Source organism: Liolophura sinensis, chromosome 8 (assembly GCF_032854445.1).
Source record: "Liolophura sinensis isolate JHLJ2023 chromosome 8, CUHK_Ljap_v2, whole genome shotgun sequence".
NCBI classification, from domain to species: domain Eukaryota; kingdom Metazoa; phylum Mollusca; class Polyplacophora; order Chitonida; family Chitonidae; genus Liolophura; species Liolophura sinensis.
The window spans coordinates 32,533,264-32,544,587 of NC_088302.1; the positions used below are offsets into that span (position 1 = coordinate 32,533,264).

Below are 11,324 nucleotides of genomic sequence, written 5' to 3' on the forward strand. Positions count from 1 at the left end.
AAGCTATATATGCAGTTTATATATGTAGTGAGTTTGGTGATCAGGATATGCTTACACCGTGTCAAAGATAATTTTGTTCCTGACAGAGGCTGGTGACGATGTTATATATTAAAAAATGATTTTGTTCATTTCATAGGAACTATGTTGAAAGTAAAAGAAAACTAAAATAAAACTTTTTTTTCTTTAACAAATCTTAAGTTGTCCCAACAAAACTGTCCCAACATTTAGGTAACACGTTACGTATTACTCTGGACTTAAAACATACTTTCCAGTTGTTAATCAAATGGAAACTATGTAACAATACATTCATTTATTAATTTAGATTTTTAAGTGAATGCTCTATACATTCATATGTTTGAATTCCATAGTATGAACCATACTATTAGCCACATTGACAATATTTAGGAACTCTGATATTACATCATATTTTTTCCTTATGTTCATCAGGAGGAAGGAAGTTCTGAGAATATTATTTCAGTAACATTTTACTCACGGGTAAAAAGAGCTATTCCAACATCCAATATCATTTTTTTTTGGAAAAACCTAATGTGAAAAGAGAGTTCTTCGAGACTTTTAATATTGTTCAAAAAGCCCACGATAGGATTCAAACGTTTAAATTCCTTTAACTCTCTTCAAAACAAAATCTTTAAAAGATAGCTGAAAGTATTTTATGTATGGTATTAAGTGGTATATAACCAGTGATGCCTGCTTGGATTTCTAGCACTCGTTTTCTTTAATTATATTTTAAGGTTATTGTAAGAGAACAATATATATTGCATTTTTTGAACTGAAACGTTTTCTGTTATTTTTAGCTAATTATAAAAAGCTTTTGTTTCCTGTTTATTCTGAGCTGAATTCTGATGATGACAGACAACTGATTATTGGTTCTGGAATGTTATCGCCACGATATTGGCTAAAAGAGTGGCAATATGGCATTAATCATACATTTATCTATTTATCCTTATTCCACTTCAGGTAAACCCGGTGTTCCTGGACCGAAAGGACTGAAGGGTGATCATGGCCCCTCGGGTCAGGATGGCTTACCCGGACATGCAGGTGGGTATATGGGGGTCGTAGTGGTAAGCAAGCAGATATCTGCATGTGGGCTATGAGTAAACAAGCAGATAGTTATGGATAAGGCGTTTCAGCTTCCTTGTACAAATTGACTGGGGCTTAGGCTGCACATATCTAACTAAAAGGAAATTGTTGTTTGATGATAGATGGCGATTATGATGATAACAAAAGCGGCGAATAGCATTATGATGCAACATTTAAGTATTAGCATTTGTCATAATAAAATTTCATATAAGCCTTATATTTTTGTCATCATATTACTTATACAATAACGTTATCGGCTTTCTGTTCACTAGTTTTTGGCTTGGTTGTTATGGCTTGGTTGTTAGGCTCATGGAAGAAAGCATTCAAGTTTGTTTACATAAATAAAGATACAGGCTGTTCTAACCACAGGTATAAAGGGAGATAAGGGAGAGCCGGGCGTTTTTGGTCTGAAAGGTGACCGGGGCTGAATGGTACTCCCGGGAAAACTGGCAGTAGAGGACCAAAGGGGGATCATGGGGAGAAAGGTGAGGGTTTCCGTGACCTACGGACTTACAGACGGACTGATCTGGAGATGTCATATGCAAGAGGCGAAAAATACATAATACAGTTTCGATTCAATTTATAACAAATTATGTGTTTTTGACTGGACAGTAATTAAAAAATTCTTTTTCTTTTTGCATGCCAGATATATGAACCTGTGTACACTATGGTCTAAATTAATCTGAAAAGACAAAGAAACACGCCTGGAAGTTAACCATCACATTTCAACTGTATACAATTTGGTTCCTTCTAAATGGTAAAGGTACCATACAGTCATTGTATTGGTACGTTACGCCTGTCGTTTCTGTATCAGTGCGAATACACTTGTCAGCCTCAGTTAACGCAGTTTTCTGTTTTAAGGAAGTCAAGGAATTGACGGTGTGCCGGGTCCAATTGGGAAGAAGGGAGATAAAGGACAGAAAGGAGAAGCAGGGAAACCGGGAAAAGACGGTCTGGATGGAACCCCGGGTAAGCTGTTAGGATTTTCATGACGGCAGACTTTATCGTTGAGACACATTTATATATTTTGTTGTTGTTGTAAGACGTTCTGAAGGATGTCCCAGTCATTTCAGAGCCTTCAGGTTTACAGGTGGTATCAACCTGGCAGAGTCCGCAAAAGCAATACCGCATCTTGCTAGTTACCAGATAAACCTACTGACACAAAGCCACATTTCCATCCAGAAAAGGTCGGGGTCGAACTCTTGACATCGTTGTTCAGGGGCTATAGTGGTCTGAAAAATAGCAGCCTGTAGAACCCATGGCCAGGAACGGCGATTCCACGAAGCGGTATTTGATTTAAGTTTCAGTATAATGCGTAACGCATCACGTATATTTCAGGACAGCTTTGTTTCAACTTAAAAGAGTTGCTCCCACAGAATACTTAACTCTGCCCTCTAACATTTGATTACAAGTAAATGTTAAATTATTGCCAGATTTTAAAATTTTCATTTAAGTCAAAACCAGGTTTGTGGGATCGGCCACTGGAACACTTGAGATATAATTGCTTACCTCTAGGCTGCCTTTACAGGGGATGCAAAAAGGCCACTGTATATGTTATAGTTGTATACTGTCGTAGCACAAGTCAGACGTGAACAAGTTTTGGAACATAAAAGAAACCAGGGGGATCTAAGAATGGAGTTCTAATTTCATTTCACTTTCACTTCAACATTCTTTCGTGTGACACAATTACTTAGACATAAATGGATATATGTTACAGGGGATATTGTAGTTGAATGCCATGTCCTGACAATGTCGATTATAAAACATGCTACTGGACAACGCTGTGCTGCTGCGTAAACAAGGAGAATATCACGCCGAGATTTCCATTTTCAGGCAAACCAGGTCGACCTGGAAGTCGAGGTCCAAAGGGTGCTCGGGGCTTGTTGGGATTTCCAGGGTTTAAAGGGGAACCGGGCGTTGTTACGAAAAATGGTTCACATTTTGTATAGCACGTTTATGAGTAGAGAGAGAATAGATCTCTGCAATAGATCACATAGTGCATGTGTATTGCCGTGTTATAAATGTAGTATGAGGGAATATAACATTAATTTCTTTGCTTGTCTGAGAACGCAAATGTAGGTGTAGATTTTCACTATATTATTTTTAATATTCTAACATTTTGAGTTTCATTCATTGTAGGTTCTATTTTTTGCACAAGTTTGTTATTGTTTTTCTATAGTGCACATCTACGAGCTCTCTGCACACCAAATGTCAGCAATCATATTTTGTAGTTTTGCTTTTTTTACCCATTAGCAAGCTGTATAGTACGTTACTCGTTTACTCTTAAATTGAACCACTGACCAAATTCCTGTACAACTTTCAGTTGCACAGAGCATGTGATTACAATCTTCAAATTTTTTGACTGTAAAATTGGGTGTTGTTGTTGTTTGCTGCACATATCACTGGGTGTAGCTTATAGCCTCACATAGTTTTTTTACGAAGCACTTCTTAACTGAATTTAAAATATTAAGCTACATAACTTAAGTGATAAAATTCTGATTTGAATTTTTATAGAAATTAGCCCAATATCCTGTTTGACATTTTAATAATGATAATAATTCTGAAGCGAAATATCCATGTCCTTCCAACATTTTTTCTCACAGGATAGTAAACCCCTAATACTCCTAATAAGTTTTTACTATGTAGGTATTTCCGACGTTCGGGTCTCTCAGAATCTGATGTTAAAGTGGTTGTAGGCGTGAAGTAAATCTACACAGGCCCTGAGTACGCGCAAAGCACATGTAATCACAGACGTGGTATAGAGTGCCTTTGTATTTCCAGGAGAGAGTATAAAGGGTCCCCCGGGCCCTCCGGGTCCAGCCGGACCTCCGGGTAAAGACGGATTGCCAGGACTTCCCGGTAACGTATAAACTTTCTTATTTCATCGACATATACTTGATTTGCTTTTATTGGGGCATGAAACACGTTACTTACTCCGGTGGGCTGATTTCTGTGACATTTATCTCACATTTTGGTTGCCATTTTGTTATTGAGAATCGTACTTTATTGCTTTACATCCACATTATTCAGACTGTTGTTGAATGATCAAATAAAGCCTAAAGCTAATAAACTACTACGTAACTCAATAAAAAAATCAATCAGTCAAGCTGTCAATCAGCTAATCAATCAATCAATCCATCTGCCATTTACTACTGCAGGAGAACCCGGTTACAACGGCACCGACGGTGAACCAGGAAAGCGGGGTAAAAAGGGTCGTAATGGGGACCCGGGACCAATAGGCCCTAAAGGTGAACTCGGTCCCAGAGGTCCCCCAGGGCTGAAAGGGGACATGGGTTTACCGGGCCTGGACGGGGCAGATGGTCTCACACCAAACTGCTCATGTGAGTAAGAAGACTGACCTCTTCCAAATTTGTCAGCCATCTTTCCTGCCCTCTACAAAGGGAGGTAAATCTTATACCTTATAGAATAATAGGGCCCTCTACCTACTTTTAAATATCAAAAACAAAATCAGTGATAATGAATAACCATAGCTGGCATTGATAATTGGTAGAAGTGGCACTGCTATTCCAAGAGGTACAAGATTTGCCTCCCTTTGTAAAGGACTGTGAGCCCTATTGTTCAGCATATCCTCCTTGCCCTTATCCTTTTAACAGTCTTGCATCTTGTAAAATTATCACCGTAACATTAACGCAATTCTTAGATAGCATGGTATGCAGTTTTCGTTTGTTTAATAATAATCTGGTAAAATCTTACAAACTCAGTCTTAATCCAAGCTGTCTATTTGAGCAGTTTCTTACATCACATGTACTTAACGGGAGTTTGTAAAGACTAAATTAATGATTTCGTTTGGTAGCTGACATACTTCTCTGATGTTCATCGTGAAATGGAGATTCTTCAGTGAAGTAACGTCACTCTACCACGTGACACCAGTCTGTTCTTTATAACAGCCATATTTAACACTTTCACTAACCATTCTCTCTACCATTTTTCTTCTCTGTGTTGGAATTCTTTGTTAACCTCACAAGCAAAAGTATCTCTAACAGTGAATATCCTGCGTCTTGCTGACATCATACTCTTCACCCGCATGATGGCATCTATTACTAACAGGTCCTCGCGGAGCAAGAGGCCCGAAAGGTGATAAGGGTATTCGAGGACTCATCGGTTTTACAGGCTATAAAGGCGATAGAGGTGCTTACTTCCCACCCACACCTCTCTTACCTCGATAATGATTTCGTATATCTTGTGCTTCAATAGTATGTCACTTATAAATTATACTCTGACTGTCTTTACACGTAACTATAAAAATTAGTCAGCTCAGTCCCAAAAATAGTGTGATGATCGATACATGTACATTATTCTCGGGTTGTGTATAATTTAATTCATGTCAACCTGAAATAAAAATAAATTTTATAACCTTATTATTTTTCAAATAATGTTGTATATATTTGTAACCTACCAAATTGAAAGTTAAAAGAAAACGGTATAATTTTTTGGACACTTTTCATATTCAGGCGACCGGGGACCAAGAGGGCCTCCAGGTAGGTGCAGGGGAGACAACTGTTATTTGCATGTGCCTTTTTGCAGAGTAGCCCATCATGTCTATCATGTAATGCTAGCTATGAGTGAAATGTACAAAAAATACTCACAATAAAAAACTTGATGTTGTATTCGTCACTTCGTGGACGGATAAAACATAGCATGGAAATGAAAACATTATTTTCAACGCAATTACTGTTTAAAGTAATCATAGGTTACTTTAATGAAGTCTTCACCCGTGTGAGAAAAAAACAGCTCTTAAAACTTTTTACCTGCGCACACTGATTATATTTTTGTATTACGAATCTTACGGTATAAATCCGATTCAGTCTTCCCAGTGATTTAAAACAACCAACAGGTTTTTAAGTCAAAGAATAAATTGTTTCTCTGTAAAGGATACGGACTGACGGGACCAGTTGGACCAAAAGGAAACTCAGGGAAACCTGGACAGAAAGGACAGAAGGGAGAGCCAGGTATAGTCGTTTCATAAGTTCATTGGATTCGAGGCTGTGTCATTAAAAAAATTTTTCATTGATGCTGATCAAAAAAAATGGGATCTTCATACGGCATTGTGTCTCAGTTGATGTCTTATTTTTGGCCAGTCACATTGCACAAGTTTTTAATCTCCCTAATACTCCCATGTTGAACAAACTTGTAGTATTTATTAATACATCCAGAAGTTTCCAAATTCAACATACTAATACAACTGAGAACTTCCAGTTTTCACAGGTTTGTTGTACTTTCTAATCCATCATAACGTTTTCATGTTTCATGGAATTGTTACAAAAATTTTACTAATACATCTGGTTGTCTTTCATGAGACTTTTATACGAATACATCAAAATGTTTCGAGGTTATTTTGAACTGTTATACTTACTAATACATCAAAATGTTTTGAGGTTATTTAGAACTGTTATACTTACTAATACATCAAATGTTTCGAGGTTATTCAGAACTGTTATACTTACTAATACATCAAGATGTTTCCACGTTATTTAGAACTATTATACTTACTAATACATCAAGATGTTTCCACGTTATTTAGAACTGTTATACTTACTAATACATCAAGATATTTCCAGGTTATTTAGAACTGTTATACTTACTAATACATCAAGATGTTTCCAGGTTATTTAGAACTGTTATACTTAGTAACACATCAAGATGTTTCCAGGTTATTTAGAACTGTTATACTTTCTAATACATCAAGATGTTCCTATGTTACATTAGGCCTGTTTTATTTACTAATGCTTCTGGACATTGTAATTTTATAATCAAATAATATAATCAAATGTTATACTAATGCATCTAGATTTTTCTAGGTCCCAAAGCATTGATATGCTAATACATATGGATTTTTCCAGGATTTATAGCACTGTTATATTTATATATTCAGGTTGCACATGCCACGGGCTTGCTTTATGAAGCAATTGCACCAATGCACCGAGCACATGCACCCTGGTGATGTATCTCTTCACTATATGTTGCCTTGGAAAATACACCAGGCACAATTTGCGACTGCCTCGTAAAACAGGCCCCAGTTATACTTAATAATACATCCGAGTGTTCCCATGTATACTAGTACATGTACATTTGAATTTTTCCAGGTTACACGGCCTACAGAATCGAGACCAGTCCGTGGACTACACCTACCACACCAGGTAAACCTTTATAACCTTACAAAATACATGCATAAATTCAAATACATTACAGTGTTATTGTAATAAAAAAAAACCCCATACCATCTCAATATTATATTAATCAGAGTGCTGTTTTACTGCCAAAATACAGATATTTTGATCATACAGGTGCTAATGTGAGACTGTATGTATACATGACATATCCTGGAGCAGAATTCTTGTAATTTCTAAAACTGACAAGATAAAATAGCTTTTCCCACCTTCCTTCAACTCTGAATTTGGCCACCGTAATATAGCTGAAAAGTGTTTGAACACACATAAAAATACCATGTAAATAAAGCAATGAATGTACATTGAGATGAACATGTTTTACTGAGATAGATGATATTCATTTTCACCACTCAGAGTGACATGCCATAAGAATAGAACAAAACACATTTTCACTACTAAATTAACATCTTGTAAAAATATTATCCACTTATTGACTGGTTTCTCCTCTTTGTGCAGAGCCGACGACCACACCGAGCACACCTGCACCCACGATTCCACCCAGGGAAAGAGGTGAACTTTTATCTATATTGATAACTCTTAGATGGACATAATCCTTTGAGTCGCGAAGTCTAGAGTTTAATCAACATATTTTCTTTCTCACTACACGTGCAATGTCGTAAATCTATAGGACTAGACTCACGTTAAAGAGTTTACCCTCTAACAATGCTCAGCCAGGTTTAAGCGATATTTCGTGGGGTTGTCGAGAGTTTAGAAGATCCGCATTTCATAGGAATTAGCTTGGATGCGGTATATACACCTCCGACAAACAAACCAAACTTTCAATGAACTCATTTATATACACGCTTTTGATTAAATTTCATGTACACATTGATATCCCTGCTTAGTAGAAATCGGTCATTTCTATAAGGCGTTGGTGTTAAAGAACAGTTACCCTTCACCAGTGAAGTAAAAATCAGCTTCGCTGCATATGACTTTAACATGTATGAGTATCTCTACACACCGCACAAATAAAATATTGTGAAGAGTGTGAATTGTGGCATTTAAAACGATGTATTTTTGCGATAAGATTTTGTCATTTGACATGTTGTATATGTTTATGCTACATGTAATGTACATACCCTGTGTTAGGCAAGGTCGGAAGAAAACTATTTTGACACACTATAGCGCGCTTTTTGCATTATATGAAGTATAGCTTACCCGGATGGGATCAGATTTGTAGTGAAGTCCTACAGGAGTTGTTTCCCTTGAGTCACAGCAGATTGTTACCATTTATTGCAAAGACAGCACACAAGCTTATCAACTGTGTGCTAAACTTTGTCTTTATCGAATTGAGTAACGTTGAATACTACACGGAGATAGATCATGACAGTGTTTCTTCTCTATAAAAGGTTTTTATCTCAAGTTTCAGGAGTGAAATCAGTTTCCAATATCGTGAGGTCCGGCTCCAAAAGTACCTACTACCAGTCGAATCTTCCAGTCTTGCTATGGGCATTTTACGTTCACCTTGTTTTACATACGTAACTACGTAACCAGCGTTTGTATGTGCGTGGGCATGAACTCGTTGTTGTATTGTACGGTTTTCTTTTGTATTTGCTTAGCTTTCTGGTCTTGTGGTCGCTTCTGCACCGTGTGGATCAGCAACATTCTCCAGCGAAGGAAATGTTCGTTTCCCAACGAGTTTTTTTTGTTCCGTCTTTGATATAGAAAGGTCCGTGTTTGACTAGCGATTGTCCAGTTTCCAGGCATTATTTGATATGGATGATGCCCCATGCGTCAGCTTTTAAATCTGTATCAGTTGAGTGGAGGTGGAATCACAAATCTGTACGCTAAACACGAAGTTTGCCAGAGAGTTGGTTACACCATGAGCTCTGTCTGTTCAAGCGTCAGGCCCATGAATATTTTACCGATGTTTACGAGTCATTAGACATCTTCCTCTCCGTTGGGAAGATCTGCTAGTAACCTGGGGATAATCGTGGGTTTCTCCCGGGCTCTGTCCAACTTCTTCTCACCATCATGCTGGCTGCGGCCTTACACATGAAATACTCTAGAGCAAGGCGTAAAACACCAATAAAATAAACAGATAAATCAATATATTTTTCGCATAGAATGATAACAATGAGGAGCCTTTTTCATCTAAATTTATTCTGACCACAGCTGTATTGTCTACCGTTCATTCCTGTAATGACATTTTATGTCCGAACTGTTAACGTGTAGCAATCATATGTTGCTGGAGAACAAAGGCACTAGTCGCGCGGCCATTGCGCGGTCAAAAGTAATTCCTTTGAAGTTAGTTTGTCTTCCACAAATACATGTACTTACCTTAGTCATCTCGGCTCAGGCTTATAGTGTTCAATTATTCGTCACCAAAGTCACTGATTTATTTGACTTTTACCGTTAGTAGTATATTAATTTGTAGTAAGATACAAGGTGATCTTTCATTTCTTTGTTGACCGGCGCAGTATGTTATCATTCTTGTATGTGTACAACATTAGAATGTATGCATGCATGATATTTCATAACGTACATAAGATAGATACATTAATATTTTCATAGAATGTTTCATTTTGAGATTCAGTAATGTTGTTTGAAAGCATGTTGAGTCACTGTTGTTGGTTTTTCTGAGCAATTTCCCCCAGTGGGTTTCAGTAGGCCTGTAGTGCATGGCAAGGAAGCACATGACATTGATCATATGTCATTCGTGACTTTGATTAGGACAAAAGTGCAATTCTGGGTATACATAGATTAAAATCAACTGGGGCTGTTTTGTTCTCGTAAACATTCATGCTATCTGCTTGTGTGATAAATCAATTATGACAATATTTTTTTAAGGTAAATTTAAACGGAGACATTTATTTCCGGTACACAAAAAGTTTCAAACTGACACTGGCAAAATTTCACTGGCAAACTTTTCATGTGCAGCATCGACTAACACATTCCGTGTAGGATGTAAATCTGTACGGCCATAATATTATTAGGACGTACTACATAGAGAGAACAACCATGGTAATGACGACAGTGTGATAGTTGGCAAATGCTAACACGTAACTAATGAAATGAGACCGCTTCTCAATTTACCTCAGTTAGGGATTTATTCTAACTGTTCATGTAAATAGCAGCAAATTACACACGCCCTAGCACCATGGATTAAGCAGAATTGTGTAAGAAACAAAAGCAGTGATGTTAATTGCAAATTATTAGACATCACTGGTCTATAATTATTGAAAATGCTGAGTAAGGCTCACCATTCTGGTATATATTTACCACTCTGTCTTTTCTCTTATCTCCTCAGATTGCTTTATCGAAGTGATTGGAACTCCGCTGTTCCAGCGGTACACGGGTACGTTTTGGGGCGCCTGGATGAGAGATCCGGGCCCAGGGGATTCCAACTCGCAGAAGTACTGGTACACCAAACATTTCACCGGTAACACACTTCATGAATACAGAGACTCCAAGAGCTACAAAGAGGACAAGGTGGATAAAAAGTACGATTTGGGCAAACACCATTACTACGGCACAGGTCACGTGGTATTTATGGGGTCTTTCTATTACCACTACACGGGGTCCAATCGTCTGGTGAAGTTCAACTTGCAGAAGGAAGAGGTTGAGAGGGAGCAAGAGCTTCCAAACGCCGCCTACAGCGACAACCAGTACGTCTATTCCACGGAGTATAACTATTTTGACTTCTCGGTGGACGAAAATGGACTGTGGGTCGTGTACGCTCGCGACAACGCGCAAAACTCTCTGATGGTCACCAAATTGGATCCTATGACTCTGGAAATCCTGAAAACATGGGATCTTTACGTCAGTCACCGCTCTTACGGCAACGGATTCATAACGTGCGGCGTTCTGTATTTGATTAAAAGCGTCCATACGCAAAGAACTGTGATTGATTACGCCTTTGATCTGTACGCCGAGAAAGAGCTGCCCGTCAGTATACGGTTTATTAACCCTTACCAGATGAATCACATGATATCGTATAACCCCAAGGAAGTTCTCATCTATGGATGGGACATGGGAAATCAAATTACATACCCGTTAAAATTTTACTAAGAGTGATTCGGTTTAACCCAACTGCAT

General features: G+C 37.9%; 1 protein-coding gene across 1 annotated transcript; it reads left to right on the plus strand.

Moving 5' to 3' along the window:
* The first annotated feature begins 929 nt into the window (after positions 1 to 929).
* Positions 930 to 11,322, plus strand: LOC135473425 (gliomedin-like). The gene is made up of 9 exons (XM_064753274.1): positions 930 to 1,056; positions 1,960 to 2,067; positions 3,880 to 3,957; positions 4,257 to 4,439; positions 5,571 to 5,597; positions 5,991 to 6,068; positions 7,203 to 7,256; positions 7,743 to 7,796; positions 10,537 to 11,322. Exons 1-9 carry the CDS (start codon positions 930 to 932, stop codon positions 11,295 to 11,297), a joined length of 1,470 nt encoding a protein of 489 aa, XP_064609344.1. The 3' UTR covers positions 11,298 to 11,322.
* The last annotated feature ends 2 nt before the right edge of the window (positions 11,323 to 11,324 follow it).

Excerpts from the sequence above, each read along its gene's own strand:
- LOC135473425 (XM_064753274.1), top strand. The coding sequence starts at position 930 with ATGGCATTAATCATACATTTATCTATTTATCCTTATTCCACTTCAGGT. Across the intron at positions 2,068-3,879 it reads CGGTCTGGATGGAACCCCGG|GAGAGAGTATAAAGGGTCCC; the intron begins GTAAGCTGTTAG and ends TTGTATTTCCAG. Across the intron at positions 4,440-5,570 it reads TCTCACACCAAACTGCTCAT|GCGACCGGGGACCAAGAGGG; the intron begins GTGAGTAAGAAG and ends TTTCATATTCAG.